The 24,799-nt window shown below is 38.4% G+C and overlaps 1 protein-coding gene across 1 annotated transcript; it reads left to right on the forward strand.

The window, feature by feature from the left end:
* The first annotated feature begins 2,096 nt into the window (after positions 1 to 2,096).
* On the forward strand, positions 2,097 to 24,799 carry CFAP97 (cilia and flagella associated protein 97). Its single transcript, XM_005883846.2, has 4 exons — positions 2,097 to 3,173; positions 10,935 to 11,200; positions 19,776 to 19,926; positions 21,809 to 24,799. The coding sequence occupies exons 1-4, from the start codon at positions 2,144 to 2,146 to the stop codon at positions 21,934 to 21,936; spliced, it is 1,575 nt and encodes a 524-aa protein (XP_005883908.1). The 5' UTR covers positions 2,097 to 2,143; the 3' UTR covers positions 21,937 to 24,799.

Below are 24,799 nucleotides of genomic sequence, written 5' to 3' on the forward strand. Positions count from 1 at the left end.
CCTGTCCGCACGTCGCGTTCGGGGTGGCGTGGGAGTCGGGGTCAGCCCTGGAGCCGAGCTCAGGTCACCAGCGCCCACCTCCGCGGACTTGAACCTGGACCCTGAGGCGTGAGGCTGTCCGTTACCTTCGGGCACCTCGCGGGGTCGGGCGGGAGTGCTGAACGGAGCCCCGGTTCCTGAACGCGGGTGTTTGCTTGTTTTCTTTGGGCCTAGATTGTCGTGTATCCAATCGGTTACCTTTGGGCCATATTGTATATCTGACTACAGAAACCTAATGTCACAGTAACAAAATGACAGTTTGAAAAATGCCAGGATCTGATGTGTTTTTTCCTGATAACTCTTGAAAGCGTTAGTATCTCACTGCAGACCGGAGGGGCTGTGCCCACGGTGAGTGTCCCGGCAGCCCTCGCAGGTCACCTGTTTCCATGGAGCACCGTGCAGGGGGGATGAAGGTCCGGGGACCGATCGTTTCGTTTTTACCCTTTCCCAGAGTGTCGTCAAGAGAACCGTTGCTAATTTTAAGTCCACGCCGTATTTTTATTATTTTCTAATATAAGTTGAAACCTCGTTTTGAAGTAAATATTATCTAAAGGATTGCTCAGTGGATGGGATTGTTGGATAACTTTTCCGTAAATTAAGCTAAATCCTGAGCGCTCAAATCCTTAAGATAACGGTATTGTTGGATATTATCAACCCACATTTAAACGTGACGTTTCCCAGGCGCTGGGCTCTGCACCTACTGGCATGAACTGTGACCACTTAGGGAAGCAGATGCTTAAAACTACTGGGGCCTGCATGAACCATGTCAATGAAGATAAGGGGGGGGGGGGGTATGGGGGGGGTGTATGGTCAGGGGAGGAGTGGAGGGAAAGAGAGGATTGTGGGAAACAAAAGAGGTAACTTTTCTGCTTACACATCAAAGAGCAGAACCCTTGCACAATCTCTTTAAGATATATTTTTATTGATTTCAGAGAGGAAAGGAGAGGCAGAGAGAAACATCAATGATGAGAGAGAATCCTTGACTGGCTGCCTCTTGCACGCCCCCTACTGGAGATCAAGCCGCAAGCTGGGCATGTGCTCTTGATGGGAATCAAACCCTTCAGTCCACAGGCGCACGCTCTATCCACTGAGCCAAACCAGCTAGGGCCCACTGCACAATCTTACATTTCCTGACTCCAAACTCCTGCATTGGTTAAACAGTCTTTGAATCATATTTGTCAGATCCTACTTTAGGCACTCGGTATATAAAGATGAGCTAGCTATCAGGAGTTCCCAGTCTGGTAAGGAGACAGAAAGGCAGGGAATTGTTAGCTATGAAAAACAGGGATTTCAAAATAGTATTTAATCATTTGACTTTGGGATTTAGACCTGGTTCATATAATCATAGGGTCGGGAAACAGCATATACTCCTAATGCATGAATTCCCTACAGCATCCCACTAGTCACTCCTTGCTCCTAATCTTAGAAAGTAGCCCAGTCCATTTTTGAGCAGTCCTAACGTTAAACTCAGAACGGCTTTCTCATGCACTCCATCTGTTGATGCAAGTTCTACCTCTGGAGCTACAAGTAACAGCTCTAAAATCTTTTTCCATATCAGTCCTAAGTATCTGAATACATTCTTTGTCATTACTTTTGCTAGATATGGCCCTGTTGTTCTATAAACCCTTAATCATGATTCACATTTTAGACTCTTCACTATAGCACTCAGAACCAACTGCTTCATTGAAGCAGTTCAGGGGTGTGCTATGAAACCATTTGCTTTTAAAATTGAAGAAACTTACAAAATAATTTTTAATTTCAAAGGTATTCTTAACCATGCAACAAAGTGAGAAAGGAACAACCAACCACACTCTTTTATTTCAGCCCTTGACTTTTTGTAATACAGGGTGAATTATCTTACAAAAAAATAGTAACCCATTTTTCAGATCATTGGCACAACTTGGAATTATTCCTATAGCCCCATTATAATTTCGCTGGGTTATTTTTTGGTGTGTTTTTTGGGGTCATGTTTCTCTTGATATGTTACCCAAACTTCTCAGTTTGGAAAAACTATAAATTACTAAGTAAAAATAAAAAATATTTCAAAATTGCTCTTTAGTCTGATGGTTACATTTTTCTTCTTTTCAGATATATATTTGCCATTATGGATCGTTTCAGAGATATATCAGAAGATGAAGTGGACCATTCTTTCTTTGACAGTGACTTTGAAGAAGCAAAGAAAAGTGAAAGTAACTCAGTTTTTGGCAAGCAAAATGATTGCCCTAAAGAGAGAATAGACAAAGATACAGTAAATGTAAACTCGAAATTTGGAATGCAGAGAAAAGAAAATGATCTTGCTGAGAAAGGAAATGAAAGAAAAGAGAAAATTCCTTCAGAAGAACACCCTATAGAAAATGATAATGCACAAACCAGAAATTCTTTATCATTGACAACTTCTTCAAGATCAGAAAAACTGTGTGATGTTACAACAGGACATAAAATACACTTGACCATTCCAAATAGAATTCCCAAAATGGTAAAAGAAGGTGAAAATGATTATTATACAGATGAAGAGGAAAGCAGTGATGATGGGAAAAAACATTATGTCAGGTCCAAGTCAGCTAAACCATCTAGTAATATCAAAAAAGGCGTAAGTAAAAAGTATTCCAAAAGTAGTTCCTCTTCCTCTTTGTCCTCCTCATCTTCAAGTTCAGGTGCAGATTGTTCAACTGCAGAGTCTGATAATTGTACACCTGAATCATCTCCATCATTAAAGAAACATCTCTCTGGTGTAACCCACTTGTCACCAAAACAGAAATGTAAACCAGGAGTAAAATCAGCAGGAACACAGCCTACAAGTACTAAATCAAAAGTCGGTGACTACACTGAGGAATCTGAAGACACTGTGACAGATGTCACTCCTTTATCGACCCCAGACATCAGCCCTGTTCAGTCTTTTGAACTGGACACATCAAACCATCAAAAAGTAAAAGTTAAAAGACAAGAAAATGTGAGTCAAGAAGTGTATGGAAATGTTGAGGATTTTAAAAATAATTTGAAATCAGCCAAAAAAGGGAAAGAAAAACATGGAGTAGATTTCACCTCGAAGTCTTCAGTGTTAGATTCCAATTTAGACCGTAGACATAAACAAAAAGCCATACACGACACAATGGACCTGAATCAACTCTTGAAAGGTAATTTTTCTTTTTCAAAACTACATATTGAATTTCATCATTAAACTTAAAGGTATATTGAGCTTAAGTATTAAATGCTATGAATTTGCATTGATTTTTCTAGTAGGTATGTTTTTCTGGTAATTGATATTATAACTTTATTAAATATTCCATTTTTCCACAAAAATAAGTTTATTTTCCCACATATAACTAAACTGCAAGCATGCAAGATGGAGATAAGTACATGGTTATGCCTTTTCTGCATTGATTTCTCAGTACACTTTATCACTTTCAACTACTACTATATAGGTTTTCCTAGGCCTATTTGTTCTTACTTGATTTCTTCACAGCCTTTTCCACTTCCTTGGAAGATAAATTCACTTAATGTAAGGAAGACGATAGTGATAATGCTTAACACATTTAATAATTATGAGCATGAGATGTGATCCTGTCAGAACAGCTGAGGTAGGAACACAGCACACTCTACATCTCAATTTAAACATTTTCACTTAAAACAGTTTGTTGATTCAGATAGTGAATTTTGAGTAAAAATTTTTGCAAGCCGTTAGAGCAAACATTGGGTGAGAGTTTAGATAGTGAGAGATGCCTCTAGTTAACAGTGTTAATGTTATTTATTGGTTTAAAATAACTTTTGTTAACAAGTTTAATAAGTTTGTAAATTTGAACTATGAAATAATAAGCATGTGAAACAAAGGTTAATAAAAGAATATAAAATCAGGTGTCCCAATTATGGGCCATGAAATATGAAACAGTGTTGAATTTGGGCACTTATGTAGTGAGGTGAAGAAAATTCTGGAAGTGGAATAAAAATTTTAGGCTTCTGAGTGTCATTCACTTGACCCTAGACCAGCAGTAACTATTCTGTGCCCCAGTCTTTTCATTTGTAAGATGAGGCGTTAATATAGGTTGCTAAAGCCTATTCTAAATTGAGATTTCTGGGGTTCTGTGAAAAACATTAGAAGGGAAGCCCTAGATGATGTGGCTCAGTGGATAGAGTGTCAGCCCTAGCGTCGGCCTGCAACTGAAGGGTTGAGGCTTGATTCCAGTTAAGGGCACATACCTCGGTTGCAGGCTCAATCCCTGGCCCTGGTTGGGGCGTGTGTGGGTGGCAACCAATTGATCACATCAATGTTTCTCTCTGTCTCTTCCCCTCCCTTCCACTTTCTAAAAATCAATGGAAAAATATCCTTGGGTGAGGATTAACAAAAAATGGAACAAACACAAGCATATATATATATATATACACACACATATATATAATATATATATGTATATATTATATATATATGGAAGTTCAGTGTAGACTAACATTAGACATCTAACATGAAAGTAAACCTTGAAAGAATTTATTAGAATTTCTGAATATTTAGCCTCTTAAGTCAATTGGGTGGCTGATTTGGGAGACTTCCCACCCCCTGCCCCAAGCCTGCCTTTGCTAGGTACATAGCAAAAAAGGGTATGGTTGGAATTAGTTCTTTGACCTTGAGCTGTAAATCCCTGAGTAGGCAGAAAGAGCATTAAAAGGTAGAGTAGTAGAGTATGTAGAAGTTTAGGCATTGGGTTATGGCATGAATCTCACATATTTAAAGAACAGTGAAGAAGTTGGCATGACTAGATTAGAAGGTATGTTTCAAATACTTGGTATAGGTAAAATTAGGTCAGTTTAGGAAGAATCTGTAGGGCAAAATAGAGACAATTTAGAAATGCTCCACAAATTTTACTGCATAGATTCTGTATGAAATAGATATGTATCCTGGGAAGAAAAATTATTGTAAGAGAAAGAAATGGGATTAAGGAAGCATTGAACAAAGAAACTGGTCAAACTTACTGCTAAACTGATAACAACATAGGAGGGAATGAAGCAAACTGCCTTATTTAAGAGGAAGATACTGACCCTGTTGTACTCGATAAGGAAGAGGATGCCCATACAGTAGTCCCCTCTCATCCTCAGGGAATACATTCCAAGACACCATGTGGATGCCTGAAATGGGATTGTACTGAACCCTATATATACTATGTTATTTCCCTATATGTACATACCTGTGATAAAGTTAATATATAAATTAGGCATAGTATTAGATTAACAACAACAATAATAAAATAGAACATATACATTGATAAAAAGTAATGTGAATGGCTTGAGAGTCATTATTAAGTAAAATAAGGGTTACTTGAACACAAGCACGGCACCATTGCTACAGTTGATCTGATAACCCAGACAGCTAATAAGTGACTAAGGGTGGGTGGTGGATACAGCATGGATATGCTGGACAAAGGGGTGGTTCACATCCCAGGTGGGACAGCATGAGGTGTCATTGTGCTACTCAGAATGGCACACAATATAAAACTTGTGAATAGTTTATTTCTGGAATTTTCCATTTAATATTTTTGAGCCACAGTTTTCCACAGATAACTGAAACCGAAGAAAGCAAAACTGTGGGTGGTTCTGTACTGCGATTAGCTACTAGCACATCCTCCCTGGCAACATGTTTTGTCCCTTTACTGGCAGGCTGCAGTGAACAGGATTCTAGTAGGTGAGGAGGAAATCTCAGATGTCCTCACACACTACCAAGTGTTACCAAACATTTGAGAAAATCTAAAATCAAGAGAAGCACCAGACTCACAGTTGAAGAACATAATACTGGAAGCAGAGTTAAAAGTGAAGCTTGGTGAATTTAGAGTGGCAAGGACAAAACTCTCTTCACTAATAATACTGACGTGATTTGCTTTTTATACTCTTCTGTCACATGTGTATAGTGGAGTTTAGCACTAAAAGGGACAAAGAGTGTTTGACATTAATAAACTGACCAAATAAACCAAAAAGATTTAAGAGCCATTAATATGCAATGTGTGATAAAAGCAAAACAGAACCCAATGATGAAATTGACAAAACCATAATCATTATGAAAGATTAATAGAGCAATTAGACACCCCCCCCCCCCCAAAAACAGCCCGCTTTGCGCGCGCACCTCCGCACCTGAGTATTTTCCACACTGCGCCTCCTCTGAGCCTCGGTGTGCTGTTATTTTTCCTTCTAGTTGAAGAGTCTCTCCTCAGCCAGCCTTCCTGCGGTTCTGGGTGATGTCCGTTCCGTCTTTTAGTTGTATTTTTGAAGTGGTTGTTTGCGGCAGCAGTCTGCGGTGTTTACCTATGCCGCCATCTTGGTCTCTCCTATCATACATTTTTTTAAAGTGGTGGCCTATCAGTGGCTATTCCTATATAATGAATTACCCCAATGCTTAGAGACTTAAAGGCAGGGGACTAGAATCATCTGAGAGCTCTTCACTCACATGTTAGGTGTGGATTTGGGATGACGTGAACAGGACTGCTGAGCAGAGGGCCCACGTGTGCCCTCTGTGTTGCTTGGCTTCCTCACAGATGGCAGCGTCAGGGTGGTTGGACTTCTCACATGGTGGCTCAGATCTCCAAGTTCAGTGTTCCAGGAAACAAGATGGAAACCTCATCACCTTTTATGACCTAGCCTCAGAAGTCACATAGCTTCATTTCTTCCATATTCTATTGATGTAAATGGTAATGGACCTTCCCAAATTTGAGAGGAAGAGCATAGACCCTCCCTCTTAAGAATGTCAAATACCTAATGGACATGTTTTAAAACCACCTCTTCAGTCCATCCTCTGTCCACATAATTTTTACGTACTTCTCCCAAACGCAAAAATACATTTCTCCTTTCGAAAGACTCCCCCAGCCTCGAAATCCAGGGTCTAAAACAGGTCCAAGTGCAGCGCAGTCTGCTCAGACGTGGTTCCTCCGTTTCCTGTACCTCTGCGTCCTTTGAGAATCTTCTGCCAGGAAGAAGTAGAAAGGAAAAGTATATTTTGAATCCCGTAAGTTCTGGCTCTTTTATATTCTCTCTAAATTTTGCTTGTAAACTGACCGGTTCGTTTTTTAGTCTATCTCTCTATCCTCTAATTATTGTGGATAAAATAAATCACTGATACTTTCAACATTCTGTGTGGAGATCTGCTTAGCCCAGTCCACCAATGGCAGTAGGTACCTAGTCAAATAGCCAACAGTATTTCTAAAATTCTGCCATTTCATCCACTTAATCAGCAATCCCTTCTAGGCCCTTCCAGCTCTACTTGTCACCTGATCTCAGCCAGTGCCCTCTAATGTAGATTTTTGTTAGAGTACCACCCCAGTTCTTGGTACCAAATTTTGTATTAGTTACTGCTGCTCTGATAACAAATCACAAAACTTAGATGTATAAAGCAGCAACCTAGGATGACTCAAAGACTAGGATCATAGTGGCACTCTATGTGGTTTGATTGCCTCACAGCCTGGCAGCTGAGCTCACGGCAGTCAGACATATAGGGTGGCTCAGGTCCCAAGGACAAATATTCCAGGGAGCAGGGTGGGGTTGGGGGGTGGGGGCTGCATCTCCTAAGACACACTTAGGCTGTATCATATTGGTCTACATAGTCACAAGCCTGCCAGATTCAGAGGACTGGGACTGGGAAAATGTCACCGAATTTATCACCTGACAACTTGTTCACAAAGAAGACAAAGAAATTTAGTAAATTTTATTATTATTTCTCGAAATGTGACCTGTCGATTTATAAGTTTGGATTTTTTTTAAAAAGTTTATAAAAAATCACTTTAAAAAGCAAATACCATTTTTTTTATAGGGATCATGAATATGCCTACAGGACAGTTCTTTTTTTAAGAGCTATTATATGAATAAGGTCTTAATATGGCTTGAGATAAAATTTTCAGTGGTAACGTTACACAAAGTTTTTAAATGCTGTCTGTATCTCAGCTTAGGTGAAAGTAAAGCTGATACTTCTAGTAAATGAAATTACATAATTTAAGAAAAGGCTCTAGTGATGATGGACACGTATTGAAATACTGTAACAAGTTTGAACAAAACTTTTATTGAAGCCCTAGCCAGGTTTCCCAATGGTTAGAGTATTGGCCTGCAGACAGAAGGATTGCGGGTTTGAGTCCCAGTCAAGGGCACATATCTCGGTTGCAGGCTCCAACCCGGGAGCGTGCAGGAGGCAACCGATGTATGTCTTTCTCTCACATCCATGTTTCTCTCTCATCAATGTTTCTCTCTCTTCCTCTCCTTCTCCTTCCTCCCTTCCACTCTCTAAACACATCAGTGGAAAAATATCCTGGGATGAGGATTTTTAAAAAATTGTTTCATTGAAGAAAATTAGAGAAAAACAATGTTTCATAAATATGTGAATTTAAATATGTATATATTTATATAAATATTTGTATCCCTGTATAAATATTTCTCTTTTCTGTGTCCAGCGCAGCTAGAGAGCGGTCTGGTTCCTGAATAGGGGCGTCTGGGGATTGAGGAAATGAAAGAAAGAGACAGACACAGAGAAGGAAAAAGCTGGGGACGGGTGGGGCAGCTGTCCTCTGATGGAGAGACAGTGACCCAGAGTAGATATAGTGCATTTATTTTATACAGCAAAATACCAGGAAGTTTTACTTAACGCCCAAGACAAAGGAGATTATGTGCATTCTTGTGGCTTCTTTGTAATCGTCACTTCCGGGTGGGCCCAGATAATGGTGATTGTTCCTGGTGCTTGGCTGGATTTAGATAATGAAACCCACCCCCTGGCACCTGAGCTGAAGGTCAGGCTGGCAACACACCTGCCTCTGGCAAGGTATGTTTCCAGGGCATGGCTCTAATGGGCACCGCTGGATTCAGATGACAATCAGCTCAGGGGCCTTTCCCAGGCGCTCTCTACATCCTTGAAAGTTTATTCAAGTTAAAAAAAAAAAATTAGATCTTAATCGGAAAAACCAATGGAGCATATAATGGGTGGACAAAAGTAGGTCTACAGTTGTGAGTACATGAGATAGTTTGTTCTGGTATTATCACTTATTAATTGTATTATACTGTAAACCCACCCCTATATTTAAAGTTGCTTCATACTTGAGCATTTAGCCACTTTAAAAAAACGTAATAGTGATACCTGGATTCAGTATATAAGTACTCCATCCATATACTTTTCCATCAGAGTTAGAATGCTAATTTTTAAAGTGAATTAGGTTAAGTGTCCTTTATATAATTAATTTATTTATAGCTATTGCCTTATTTTACTTTTTAAAACTTTTTTTAAATGCCATTAGGAAAAAGGTATCCTTTTCATTTTGTTTAGAATTTAATTTTAAAGGCTTTCATTTATGGCTAAATTAATATAGAAACCTTATTAAATTCTACAAAATGGGCATTTCTTAGAAGCAAGATAATTATGTTCAGCCCTTCTATATCTTTCTAAATGTGTTCTCATTCAGGTTTTGTCATTTGGTTTTCAACAAATTACCAACCATTAATTTCATCATTTTATATCAGGAAATCACTGTTAATAAAATTTATTTTAAGTTTCTGTAATCTTTGATTGTCTATGGTTAAATGTAGGGAGCTAGACATACAGTTTTTGTGACCTTGCTCAAATGTTTTAAATTTTCTGTACCAGTCACATTTTTAGATGAGGGTTAAAAATGCCTCTTCCTCTTATAGTACAAAACGCTAAGACAGTAAAAGAGTTAACAAAGTTACTCAAGTAAAAACAAGTAATGCTTACTTTAAAAAAATATTGTAAAAAACATAATAAATGTGCCAGTATATTACTAATCTGATATAATGTATTCATTTTAGTACTGACTTAAACTGAAACATTTAGCAAGCTTAATAGTTTTAGAAACTTTTATGTGATAATCAGTATGCAAAATATTTTTCTTGGTTACAGACTTTTTATACAATACTAGAGGCCCGGTGCACAAAATTTGTGCACGGAAGGGGGGGTGTCCCTCACTGGCCTGCACCCTCTCCAATCTGGGACCCCTTGCATATCCCCCTGCTGGCAGTTGGATATCCCTCACAATCCAGGACTGCTGGCTCCTAACCGCTCGCCTGCCTGCCTATTGCCCCTAACCGCTTCTGGCTGCCAGCCTGATTGCCCCCTAACTGCTCCCCTGCTGGCCCGATCACCCCCAGCTCCCCTCCCCTGCCAGCCCGATTGCCCCCAATTGCCTTCCCCTGCTGGCCTGGTTGCCCCCAACTGCCCTCCCCTGCTGGCCTGTTTGCCCCCAACTGCCCTCCCCTGTCAGCCATCTTGTGGTGGCCATCTTGTGACAACATCACATGAGTGCGTCGTGTGACGCCATCTAGGCTTTTATTATATAGGATATTGATGTTGGCTTATGTTTAATCAGGAATGAAATGTTTGACTTCTACAGAAGTATTTGTTTTAATGCCAATACAAAACACTGTAGTAAAATATTTTCAGATTAAGTGGAAAGTTTCAGAATATTCTGCATTTGTTTTTGCCATTTTCTACCCATTGTTTTCACCAGTCATTGCTGAGGACACTTTATTTTTGAAGTATGCCTTCCACCTAACAAAAACTGTCTAAGTATTATATTGGTACACTCAACCAGAGGTTTCCAACCTTCCTAATTATTAAGCTTCCTTGGGGAAACATAAGATGAACCTGACAGGGGCATTTTCCATATATTATACCTACCTTAAAACCAGCACCATGTACATTTCTTATTGTTTGGTATATAGCTTTTATTCCCAAAGAACTCAGTAAGCATAAAATGCTAAGCTGCCTCTGGATTTTTTTCTACACAATTGTAGTGTGATGTCAGTAACATTATTTCATCTATATCTTTTCATGAATAAATGTAGTTTTAATTTTAAGAATTAAAGCAAATACCATCATATTTCATGCTACTTTCTTTAGCCATTTTTCCTTCTATTGTTCATTTCTGTAGCTTTTCTGGAATTGGATAAAAAGAGACCAGAGAAACATCACTTAGATCAGCCTTCAGCAGCACCTAGGAGAAACTACTCTTTCACAAGAGAGGAGGTGAGACAGATTGATCGGGAAAATCAGAGGCTTTTGAAAGAACTGTCAAGACAGGCTGAAAAACCAGGAAGCAAAAATATGATTCCTAGAAGATATAGTCATCCCCCTAAGTTATATCACAGTGCTGTCAACAGACAGAAAGAACAACAAAGGATTGAAAGAGAAAATTTGGTAAGTAAAAAATTTTTTAGTCATCAAGGAAATGCATTTGTATTGATTTTTTAAACCCAACTTACCGGAAACCCAAAGACAGCCCAATATTTAAACTTAATCATATAAAAATAGATTTAGATGTGTTTGGCATGAAATACATGATGAACTATGAGCCTGTAAGGTACAATGTGTAGCTTTTTTCAACAACCCATATTTTAAGGGAACCTTAAATGAAAATACTGAAACCTCCATTAACTATTTGACTACATCTGTTAAATCACTACAATAGTACAGGAAATGATGTCCAAGGGTCATCCTGTATAATAAAAGCGTAGTATGCAAATTGTCCTCTCGACCAGGAGGTGGTTCGGGAATTTGACCAGGAGGCGGGGCTGGCTGGAGGAAGGGAGGGAGGCCCCGGCCAGTGGTGGCAGCAGTGGCAGCAGCAGGCGGCCGGGGGAGGGGAGAGGAGGGAGCGGCAGCCGGCAGCTGCTAGGAACCGTACCAGTACACAAATTTCATGCACTGGGCCTCTAGTATGTATATATCCTCTGTGAAGTATTCAGTCACTAGCTTAATCTATTTCACTTTACTGTATCCCTGAAAGCTAACACAATTTATATATCACTTATCTATAATCCTATCTAATAATAGACAAACATGGTAATTGACCGTACCTTCACTACGCCTCCCATGGGCTAATCAGTGAGAGATGCAAATTAACTGCCAACAAAGATGGCGGTTAATTTGCATACGTAGGCGCGAAGTGGTGGAGTGAAGACTGAAGGCGGCTCTGGCCGGAGCAGCGAAGACTGAAGGCGGCTCCGGCCGGAGCAAAGGCCTGGGTCCCGGGTGCTGGAGGAAAACTGGTGCCAGCAGCCAGGGGAAGGGAAGGCCTATTGCACGATTCTTTTTGTGCAACAGGCCTCTAGTAATCTATAATAATAAAAGCATAATATGCAAATCGACCGAACAACTGAACAGCAGAATGACTGTCCGAACGACCTTCCAGAGGACCACACTATGACACGCACTGGTGCCAGGCCAGCCAAGGCGGGTATGATGTGATTGGTCGGGGGAACCCCGTCATCTCCCCACGATTGCCCCTCAGAGGGAGGCCCAGGTCAGCGGGGCATTCAGTGGGACGAGGGGCTCCACGATCACCCCACAGAGGGAGACCCAGGCCACCCTGCTGACAGCGCTGCGGCAGGTGGGTGGGGACTCCCTCTGTGGGGTGATTGATCCGGGGGCCCCATGATCGATTGCCCCACAGAGGGAGGCCCAGGCCAGCGTCGCTTTGTCAGGTGTGAATAGCTGGCCAGCAATTGCCCCGTAAGCAATCGCACCCAACGCCTGTCACCCATAGAGGGAGGCAACCGGTGGCAGGGGTGGGGGGGCAGCATCGCACAGATGGCAAGCAGTGGCAGCAGCGGGGGCGGGGCCAGCTGCCGGCAGCCAGGAGAAGGAAAGCCCTGATAGGCCCTGATTGCTGGCCAAGTCCGAGGGGTCCAGGATTGCAAGAGGGCGCAGGCCAGGCTAAGGGGCACACCCCCTGCCTCTGTGCACAAATTCTGTGCACCAGCCCTCTAGTTTTAAAGAATATATATGTTCTCAAAGAGGTCAAATTTTGTCGTCTGCTACTTGAATGTATGAAAGGCATTATCGTTAAAAAATACAGTTACACTTTGATGTTCTAAGAAATATATGTGGGGACTATTGAAAATCTTCTCATTAAAAACTCATAGCACATGATCTTTTTTCTTTATTCATTAAGGTATTACAAATGTGTCCTTATTCCCCCATTGTCCCCCCACCCCCCCCAGTCCTGCCCTCACCCTCAATTATTTTCTTTATAAAATTCAGTTCATAATAATTGCTGCTATTTACTGAGCTCTTACTAAATGCCAGGCATTGTTCTTTTTTTTAATATATTTTTATTGATTTCAGAGAGAAAGGGAGAGAGAGACAGAAACATCAATGATGGAAGAGAATCATTGATCGGCTCCCTCCTGCATGCCCCACACAGGGCATGTGCCCTGACCAGAATCAAACTGTGACCTCGTGGTTCATAGGTCAATGCTCAAATACTGAGAAACACCGGCCGGGCCAGACATTGTTCTTAGTAGCTTCCAAATATTAGCTTATTGAATCCTGACAATAATTCTTTCAGGTAGATACTGTTTTTATCCACATCTTACAGTTAAATAACTGAGACTTAGAGGTGTCAAATATGAGCCCAAGGACACAGAGTGAGTAAGTGATTGAGCCAAGATTCTAAACCCAGATAGTGTTTTAAACTAAAATTAAATCTTTAATGAGCACATAAATTCAAACTTAAAATAATTGATAAAGCTTTTATTAACAATTACTAAAACAGTTTCCAAAATTTACCCTCATATTTCATCATCAGTACAGTCCTATTTTTCTATATACTTACCTGAAATTGTAATACTAGTAGAGTCTTAAATCCTTCAGGAGAGTTACTCTGCATGTAGCAAGGAGTAGATAGCAACAAAGCAAGTTGAAATGAGGTTAATGGATAGCCGGCTAGGTGGTAGTTTTCTGCACATCATTGTAGCAATTTGAAGCTAATTCTATATCTTCCAAAAACTTGTCTGTTCCTTTGCATTTATCCTTCATAATGATTTATTATTTTTTCATTAAAAAACCTATTCTATATATATATATATATAAGCCTAAGTGACCATTACGACCCAACAAGCGGTCGACCAGTCGCTATGATGTGCACTGACCACCAGGGGCCAGACGCTCAGTGCAGGAGCTGCCGCCTGGTGGTCAGTGCATTCCCACACCCAACCTCCCATGGTTCCTCCCCCTGGCTGGCCAACTTCCGGTGGTCCCTCCCGCCAGCCAGCCAACCCCGATGGCCCCAATTGGGCTGGCCAGCGGGGGGAGGGGCCATGGGAGTTTGGCCTCTGGCCCTGATCAGGACTGGGCGAGATGGCCCCAATCGGCCCCAATTGCTGGCCAGGCTGAGGAACCCCACCCATGCACAAATTCATGCACTGGGCCACTGTTATAAGAAAAGGAGACATATTGCTCTAGCCGGTTTGGCTCAATGGATAGAGCGTCAGCCTGCAGACTGAAGGGTCCCAGGTTCCGTTCCAGTCAGGGGCATGTACCTTGGTTGCGGGCACATCCCCTAATTGGGATGTGCAGGAGGCAGCTGATCGATGTTTCTCTCTCATCAATGTTTCTGACTATCCCTCTCCCTTCCTCTCTGTAAAAAAATCAATAAAATATATATTTAAAAAATAAATAAATAAAAATAAAAAAATAAAATAAAATAAAAAGTACTAGTTATAATCCCTATGTGTTGGATGTTATTAAATATTTCTCTTTGTCTCCCTGCCCTTACCATTGGTAAATATGACTAATGAAAAAATTTTTTAAAAAAAGAAAAGGAGACATATGTAATACTTTAACAATAAAAGAATTTAAATTACAAAACAACGATATTCTCTAAAACAAAATTTAAAAATATCTATTATAAGTTTTTATTGGAATTAATGTTAAATTTACATTTTAATTGCAGAGTGTTGACATTCTTAAAGTATTACCTTCCTATACAGAAATATGGTATGTCTTCCCATTTATTCGATGCACAGGATGATGCTCCAACCAACTGAGCCACACAGTCCAGGGCTAAGCTGTTATACTTTTAAATCTGCTTGGTAGGTTGTTCATGGTCAAAACACATGTACATGCACATTTTTATAGTTATATCTGTGTCAGATATACTGCACAAGCAGCATCCATTACTTTATAATTTTTATGATTTGTATTCCTTCATTTGCTCTCATCTTGTGATGGAGATCATCAGTTCATATGGCTGACAGGCATGATGACTAAAGCAGTTCTGTTCCAGGACTCTTACTTTCACTTGTTAGCAATCCAGAAGCTACCAGTATTTAGACTAATACAATTCAAGACAAAGAAGTACCACTGTGCAGAGAAGGTAGAAAAAGAGAAGGAAAATATGGTATACAATTGAGTCCTGAGCTTTAGAGTTAAAAGCATGCTATTAATCTGTCTTTCTGATGAATTTTGATTTCTTATTTGTTTATCACTATCTCCTCCCCTCATTACCAATGGAAATAAAGAAAAAGTAAATTTATCCAGTAGAGGGCGTGCTTGCTATATACTCAATTATATTAGAACTTTATTATTTCCAAAAAGGGGACTCGTTTTTTTAATTCATGAACTTTGAAATATTCTTGTTAAGCCGCATCTTCTTATCTTTATTTGAATATGATATAAATTGATGATTTTAATGAAAGAGCAGAGAAGAGGGGAGTTATTAAGGTACTTTATAGTTTCACTTTACCCTCTGATAGAAATTAGATTATTTCATTCTTTTAAATGTATGTCAGTTTCCTGAGCTGTGAAAGAAGAGGGGCGGGGGGCGCGGGGGGTAATTGAAGCAAGATGAGGGAAGAAGTAATATTCCTGGTGGAATGAATCAGAATTAGAGCCTAGAGCTCAAATGAAGTTAATTTATTTTAATTTTAAATCCAGAGAAATAGAAGTAGACAATAAAGTAGACCATAATGTTTCCACTCGGGAGTTCTTGTGTTAAAATAAAAGTAGTGCATGGATAAATTTAGAAATTCAGACTGTTCTTAAAAACATTAAATGGCCTCACCGGTTTGGCTCAGTGGATAGAGTATCGGCCTGTGGACTGAAGGGTCCCTGGTTCAATTCCGGTCAAGGGCACATGCCTGGGTTGCAGGCTCAATCCCCAGTGGGGGATGTGCAGGAGGCAGCCGATCAATGATTCTCTCATCATTGATGTTTCTATCTCTCTCACTCCCTCTCCCTTCCTCTCTTAAATCAATAAATAAAAAAAAAATTAAGTAAAAAATAAAATCCTTTTTCTTTTGTTCTTTGCTCTAGTCTAGAGGAGTAATTTTAGACCTCTTAAATGGGGATACTGTTAAAGGGAGAGTGGTACATTGTCACAAAGTGAAGATTTATAGCACACTCATATCTAGTATGAGTGTTGATTAGTTGAATAATCAGTACCTTTGTTCTAAGATCTTAAAATCATAGTTCATTCAGTCTGGCTTTCCTTATTCTCTGCTTTGTTGACTGTTGTCTCCTCCCATAAGAGAAATAAACCTAATGATAACTAAGTATGACTCTATCTGTAGAAAATAGGGAGAATGGTCCTGATTTTTCCTGACTGTAGGATACTTGTTACTCCCTAATGTCCTTCAGGGTCTTTGCTTTATCACTTTAGAAACAATAAAGCAACTCTTCTCGACAGAAATCATTAACACATTATTTATTCATTAATTTGTTTTAACCTTTCTGCCTCTGAAGACAGCATTCAGGCTAAGTTATTTTTCTTTCCAAAAAGAATAATGTTTCCAAGATTTGAAAAAATATATATTTAGACAAACTATTTTGGGATTCATAATTAAAATCTGATTTCAGTAGCATTTCTAAGATTTTGTATACCATAAACTGGAACATAAGTAACCATTCTTATCATTTTTCAATTCATAAGTTCTTACTCTATGCCAGGAACTATTCTGAGCACTTCATACCCATTGTCTCACTTATTACTCCAAATTGCTTGAGGTTTATTTCATTGTTAATATCCCTATTAAGTCATTTGACCAATGTCACATAATCAGTGGCAGAGCCAGGATTTAAATACAGGTCTTTCTGACTAAGTAACTTACATTTTATTAATCACTCTATTACAAGTGTTAGAACATTTTGAATTATTTTTAAGTTTTACCCAGGAGTTGTAAATTGATGAGTAGACTGAAACGTATGTATACTTTTGATTTTAGGGTTTATACTGTAATCAATACTTCATAGTTTTGATATTGTTTCCACAAGCAAGACCTATCTGAAAGTATTTCTTTAATTTTTGTTAGCTTGTTAAGTTATAACACACGGACTAATACATGGTGTGGTTCCATATGATTTGGATAGCTGAGCCAAATCATGTTTCTTATATCCCCAGGTTTCTGCATGTAAACTTGATAAGCGACATCTCAGGACTACAGAATGGGTTTACTTTTTACCTTATTGACAAATTATTTCAGAATTGATTTTGATGATATAAAAAGAAAAATGCGCATCTAACCAAAAATTTAGGAAATTAGGAGTTTAGTTAAAAAAAATATTGAGACTTTCACCAGCAAAAAGATAAAATTTGTAAGTAACTGAAAATATCCAGTTTTCTGCCTATTTCACTCCTTACAGCTCAGTGAGTATTTAATGGGATAATTAGATAAAACAGCAGATGTAGCTCTGCTCAGTGAAATACATTGATGATGTGATACATAGGAAGTTGCTTACTACGCTATAAATGTCTTAGAACATGCAATGGTATTCTCTTCCCAACTACGTTATAAATTACATGACAAGGCAGTATTTTATATATATAAAATATATATATATATTTTAAAGAATATTAGATTTTTACATTTTTTTTTAATATATTCCATTGATTTTTTACAGAGAGGAAGGGAGAGAGATAGAGAGTCAGAAACATCGATGAGAGAGAAACATCGATCAGCTGCCTCCTGCACATCTCCTACTGGGGATGTGCCCGCAACCAATGTACATGCCCTTGACCGGAATCGAACCTGGGACCCTTCAGTCCGCAGGCCGACGCTCTATCCACTGAGCCAAACCGGTTTCGGCAGTATTTTATATATTTTTAATATTCCTTCCAGTATCTTACATAGCTCAGAGCAGCTACAAACTATAGAGAGAGAAAATACAATCTTAGGAGGTTTTGCTACCTAAATTATACAGCTTCTCTTGTCTATAAAGAGAGAAAGCCAGTGTTATGGCAAAAAGACCATAGACTTTACAGATGGAACCATGTTTAAATCATAACTCTCAGCTCAGCAAAGAGAACCACTAACACTAGGTGGGAAAGGCTTTGGAGGAGTTGACTCTTCTAGCCTTTGAAGGCTAAAAAATGGGGAAGGGCATTTCATGCAAAAAGAATCGTTGGCAGGCTGCATTCTCTCAGTTGATCTTTCTGCTTCTTCGTGTGTTCTGCACCTCTGCCATTTGTCTCCAAGCTCCATTTATTCACATAACTCCTTCTCACCCTTTTCTAATCGGCTCTTCCCCTGAATATTTTGACTTGTTCTACCCCCCTCTCCCCCCTCTCTGGGATTGTTCAGGAGCACTGATGACGGAACCTCAGAATAGAGGGGTAGGGGGTGAAGATGCTAAGAACAAACTACCAAGTTGAGAAAAAGTTCTGGAAATGTGATGGTTCACAATTACGTACATGTACTAAATGCCACTGAACTATGTTTAAAAATGGTTAAACGATAAATTTTATGTTATGTATATTTTACCACAATTAAAACTTAAGTTGAGGAAGAAGGAAAACATTGTGCAGAGGAAAACTTGTCCTGTGATGGAACACGAGGCTGATTTTTCAGTATGAATCTTGGTGCAGAACAGCATTCTCTTTTTAGATAAAGTTCAATGTGCTACAGAGGAAGTTTAAATCAATAAAGAGAATAATAAAACACAACCATGGATCAATCCGAATTCATTGGTCTACTTAAATATTCCTTTCTCGATGGTGCCTGGGAGAAGCAAACAAAAGAAACTCTTTCACCTGATTTGTGAAGAAGAAAAATAAAATTAAGAACATTATACATTAGACTCTTGCTGAATCTTATTATACTATGTTACTAGATACTGTGTTGCCTTGGCTAGTTGATTTATAACCTTTAAAAAGCTTTATATTCTATAATAGTTGTAGTTGATTTTCAAACTTCTTAACATCAAAAACTTTTCTTTTTTCAAACTAATTTTATGCAGAATCTTCAGTATATAAAACAGACAATTCAAAAAGCATTCTTGGGTCGGTAGAAATTAGGAGTGGGAGGGCCCTGCCCCTTGGCCTTTCTTCAATGTCCTAGTCAGCCTGGAGTCATTACTGGAAATTTAAAGCAGGTAGAAAGCCACTGCTGGATAACCAGATAGAGGATTTATAGTAGCTTTAATAAGCTTATGGTCATTCCTGGGCTCTTAGCATTATTATTCCCATTTTGTCATTTCTATGAGAAACTCAGCTTTAATGTATTTCACCTTACAGCATCTTTTCTAAGATTGTAACCTGATCTGAAAGAGGTGTGCCTGTGATCAGTTGTTAAAATTGTAGTGGCTTTGGTTAGCTATAGGATAGGTCAAAGCCCTTAGGTCAGCGGTTCTCAACCTGTGGGTCGCGACCCCTTTGGTGGTCAAACGACTCTTTCACAGGGGTCGCCTAAGACCATCCTGCATATCAGATATTTACATTACGATTCATAACAGTAGCAACATTACAGTTATGAAGCAGCAACGAAAATAATTTTATGGTTGGGTCACAACATGAGGAACTGTATTTAAAGGGCCAGAAGGTTGAGAACCACTGCCTTAGGTTCTCCTGAAAATATATTATTTGAAATATGTCAACAGTGATTTAGTCTTTTCTATTTAATTTCATCCATTTCAGGTTCTAAAAATAGTTTTCCTTTTGGAAAAATATTAGTATTTATATAACACTGACTTTCACATTGATTGTCTCTAAATGAAGGCTTTATTGAAGAGACTTGAAGCCGTGAAACCAACAGTTGGCATGAAACGGTCAGAACAGCTAATGGACTATCATCGCAATATGGGTTATCTCAACTCATCACCATCCTTAAGACGAGCAAGATCGACTCTCAGCCAGTATAGCTCATTAAGTAAGCATATTCGCAATTATTTTGTACTTATTTGTATCTTTTTGTCTTTTTTCTTATAATAGGGTTTTATTTATTTTTATTGATTGATTTTAGAGGGAGAGAGAGAGAAACATCAATTTGTTGTTTTACTTATTTATGCATTCATTGGTTGATGCTTGTGTATGCCCTGACTGGGGATCAAACCTGCAACCTTGGCATATCGGGACAATGCTCTAACCACCTGAACTACCTGGCCAGGACATGATAAATGCCGACTTCTGAAATGCACTTTATGCTTTTTCACTGGCATGCTTTGTTTGTGTTAGTTCACTTAATTTCAGGTTTCATTTATAGCAGGTAATGGCAGCATAGGAAGGAAACCAGGAGAAAAAAACAGTTGAAAATATCAGTAGTTTTCTTAGATAATGGAAGAGAGACTTTTTAAAAAATATATATATTTTATTGATTTTTTTACAGAGAGAGGAAGGGAGAGGGATAGAGAGTTAGAAACATCGATGAGAGAGAAACATCGATCAGCTGCCTCCTGCACACTCCCCACTGGGGATGTGCCCACAACCAAGGTACATGCCCTTGACCAGAATCGAACCTGGGACCCTTGAGTCCGCAGGCCGATGCTCTATCCAGTGAGCCAAACCGGTTAGGGCGGAAGAGAGACTTTTAACTTCAATATATTTATTAAAGGAAGAAATGAATAGATGTGCTCTTTAAAAGTCGCTAAAACATTTCCCCAGCCAGTTAAGAATTATTGGTAATATCTTCAGCCCTTGTATATACTCTGTCTTCCTCACTGAATAAAACAAAAATCAACAATCTGTAGAGTTATAAGATGTAATCCTTCTTAAAGCTTTTTATATGGTCATTCACACATCTGACCAGTGGTGTGTTGCTGAGAATGTAGGCAGAATGACCACAGTGCTGATGTCTGCAACATACAGGGGGGCCAGATATCTTTCTGTACAGAAGTCTGTGCTGTTGCTTCATATATGCATTCTAAACTGGAAAAATTAGAAGCCAGTACTAAAACAAAGTTGGAACCACTTACCATGCCAGAACTCCCCAGTGCTCATGTGAGTCTTACACAGTCCAATGACTAGTCATTCCATTCATCATTCTCTAAGCATTACTTCTTTGGTATAGTGACTAGGATGGGGGTCTGTTCCAATAACTCATGCTTAGTAAGTATTAGGTCTTGAATGTGGTACATTTTTTGTTGAATAAATGTATAATCCTACATAATAAAAGGCTAACAGGCAAATTGTCCCCTTGGCCGGGAGTTTGACCAGGGGGTGGGGCCGGCTGGCCAACCACCCACGGCCCCTCCTCCCGGCCGGCCCAGCCCGATTGACCCCAATCGGGGTGGGCTGGCAGGACCCCACGCATGAATGAATTTGTGCACCGGGCCTCTAATGGTTATATGGTTTTTTGCACTTGAATCATTTAAAACATTTATTTAAAACATCTGTTCCCACCCAAATCTGTTGAATCAAAATCCCCTAGTGTAGTATATTTTTTAACTTCCACAGGGAACTCTGAAGTGCATTTCTGGTTGAAAATTATATTAGACTATTAAAAACATGTGAGCCCTGGCTGTGTGGCTTAGTTAGTTGAAATATCATCCCATATACCAAAGGTTGCAGGCTCAATCCCCCCCCCCAGTTGGGATTGATATAGGAGGCAAATGATCGATGATTCTCTCTCCCCTCCTTCCTCTCTCTCTAAAATTAGTAATATCCTCAGGATCAAAAAAAAGAGAGAGAGAGAGAGAGTTAGGAAAGGAAAATTTAGTCTGAACTTAAAATTAGGAAAGGAAGTTTATCAGATGATGATTTATGTATTTTGTTTAAATAATTCAAATCATTTCTTATTTTTTGTGTATTTTCAGGAGGCGCTTCCAGGACATCTAGTGCTACCAGTGGTCTCAGTTGTAAGAGTGAGGGAGCAGTTTTTGACAAATCCAGTGGCCTGTTGCTAAGACCTAAGCCCCCTAATGTTCGTACAGCTTGGTTATAAAACTTTTTACTTTAAACATTGTTCACCCAATTCTTATTGAAATGCTCTTGTACATTACTGTAATTCTCTTTGTAAACATCTCTAATAACTGTTTTAAGAATTTTAAGTTGTACAACAGCAAATTGTAATTTATTGTACTTCAATGCAAAATTGTTTTCACAAAAGGCAATTTAATGTAAAGTCAGTGTTTCCTGTGAGGGTGTATTTATATGAGATGTATATGTATTTAATAGGTAAATGCATGTATATTGTCTTAGCATAGAGATCAATTCAGCTCTCATGCTGATAAAACAGTTGTATTACTGCACATTGGCACTGAGATGTTAACTATGTACATCTCATTTTATTTTTATTTTCACCTCTTATAAGCTTTAAACCATGAACATTACTCCTCAACTTGACTGGCTTTGTTTTCTGTTTGCTTTAGGACTTAAGTGGTATGATTCATAACTTAATTGTAACACTTTCTTATTAATGAAACAAATCTTGAAATTCGTTTTCATTGTTGGACCTAATTTACTGGGGCAGTCCTTATGATTTGCCAGAGGTATCTTCTACCTCTGTGTAAGTGTGCTGAGTTACACCTTAACATTTCATCAGCCATTCCAAACCATTTCAAACTGTGAGCATTAGGAAGTTCCACTTAGAAGCTCCTCTTTCATGTTGTTGTACATTCAGGTAAAGTACTATTAATGATGCTGAAAAATAAGATAGGCTTGCAAGCTACAGTCTACTTACATTGTGAATAGTTTGTCCAAGGACCAGATCATCATAAGCAAAAGCGAGTATTTTTTGAATCAGCAAAATAGCACCAGTCTCAAGAAGTAGATCTGAGTTGTATCAGAACAGTGTTTCAAATGATACTGTTAACAAGCTGTGTTACATTTAGTATTTATTATATTAAGAGAAGAGAAAAGAAAGAAATGCATTGTCTCGCAGCCTTAGAACTTCCAGGTAGTGGTTTTAAGGGTTGAAAAAGAAAACTAAAATATAAGCGATAAAGGGGGGGAGAATCATATATTTATTGAGACTATTTTATGTCTGCTAATTTGCTTGTTTTGTTTCAATCTGTAGGCTCTTAAAGTATATCTCAGTCATGGTTGTGCCTGCTGTTCTAGTTATCATTGTCTTTCATTACTGGCCTCTTTAGTATGTCCTTAGAATGTTGGAAAATTTCCATATTAAATGCCAAACCTTTCTTTTTCTAATATGCATTTGTGATCTGTAACCACAATAAGAATATTTGTATTTTTCTGGGTTAACTCGAGCTCTGTAGCATGTATGCAGAAAGCCAAACTGCATTTTACTGAACATCAATTCCGAATTTCTTGGTCTTAGTTTGTGTTCATCAATTTTGTTTAAGGTAGGGCATATGAGGCGTGGGAACAGTAGGGCTAAAGTAATTCATGTGAACACAGCCTGACTGTCAGATTGTTCTTCTTTCTTTGGGCTACAGTTCCTTCACTGTTGTTTGAAGCTCTGTTCTGGTGAACAGGTTGTTACATCATTTGGTACTGCTTTACATATAAAATTTAGCTATACTAATGCAAGGTTTTAGTTTTTAGCTTACTGTACTTCTCATGTTTGTATAACAACCTATCTTTAAGGAGAGATAAGGTAACGTTGAATTTAAAACTCAGCATTTGAACATCAGTCCAATAGTGATTAGCCAGTATTTTTTAATTGATTTTTACATTGTTAGAAAAAATATATGTCAAACCTTTTAATGTCCATAATGACATTAGTCTCTAGGAACATTTATATGGTCCTTGCCATATTTTAGGTATAACACATAATTTCATAGATAAAGCAGTACTTTGATTTTTAGATACTAAATTAATGCCTTTATTTGTACTGCTTTGACAGGGAGGTGCTTCTAAATGTAACTGATAACAGGGATTCAAAGTAAAAGTCAGGAAGAAAAACAATATTTGTTTTTTTAAAACAATTTATAATACTGTTGTCATGATTACTTATATATGATAAGTGTAAATAGAAGGCTAGGAATTGAAAAATGTGATATTCTTCAAGGTACTTTGAAGTTATGGTTTAAGAGGCATTTTTTATGAAGGGCTCGTAATTATACTGTATTCATTTTCAAGAACATAAAAAGTGAAGGATCACCTAGTACTACTTTATATTTGGTTCACTGGTACCTTGCTGTTTATACTTTGAAGATTTACTTCTGCAAAATTACACTAACCCAAGATCTAAATTATTAGGCAAGATTCTTATTGAGTGTTATTTTCATATCTGTCAAATGCTAAACTAATATTGCCTCTTTTCCATAAGATTCTGTGAAAGATTTTGAACAATTAAAATTATTTCCTAAGAAATATCTATTATCTTGGGCTTTCCCTACTTCCTTTTTTCACTATCCATTAAAAGCCACTTTCTTAGCTACTACTACAAATAAAATGTTCTGGTTTGCTTATAAACATAGTGTAATGCAGTTGTTTTCAACCATTAACCCAAATGTCCAAAATGCTTATCTAGACAACTTTAAAAACAGGTCATTGTGAGGGATATGAGTGTGTGTGTCCCATCTTCAGACTCAAGTACTGCACACTGTGAAAAGTATTATGACCAATATAATGCCGAAGATACAAGTTTAATTATTATATTTTGATAATTCATAAAATGTTTAATATCTTAAATGCCAAAGTCTTTACCTATAAATGATTATATACCAGCCTAGAAAATGTGCTTAATGATAATGACTTTATTTTCATGCATAAAGGTCAGTAAGAAATTGAAAAATCAATATCCTTTAAAAATTTTTCAGTCCATTGTAATGTATTTTGGTCATGAAGAACTAGCTTGGCATAGTGAAGAAAGAAATAAAAGAAGTAAATCTAACTGA

The sequence above is a fragment of the Myotis brandtii genome, unplaced genomic scaffold (assembly GCF_000412655.1).
Source record: "Myotis brandtii unplaced genomic scaffold, ASM41265v1 scaffold802, whole genome shotgun sequence".
NCBI classification, from domain to species: domain Eukaryota; kingdom Metazoa; phylum Chordata; class Mammalia; order Chiroptera; family Vespertilionidae; genus Myotis; species Myotis brandtii.

Coding starts and splice junctions, on each gene's coding strand:
- CFAP97 (XM_005883846.2), top strand. CDS start 2,144: ATGGATCGTTTCAGAGATATATCAGAAGATGAAGTGGACCATTCTTTC. Junction 3,174..10,934: donor CCTGAATCAACTCTTGAAAG/GTAATTTTTCTT, acceptor TCATTTCTGTAG/CTTTTCTGGAATTGGATAAA. Junction 11,201..19,775: donor GGATTGAAAGAGAAAATTTG/GTAAGTAAAAAA, acceptor CTCTAAATGAAG/GCTTTATTGAAGAGACTTGA.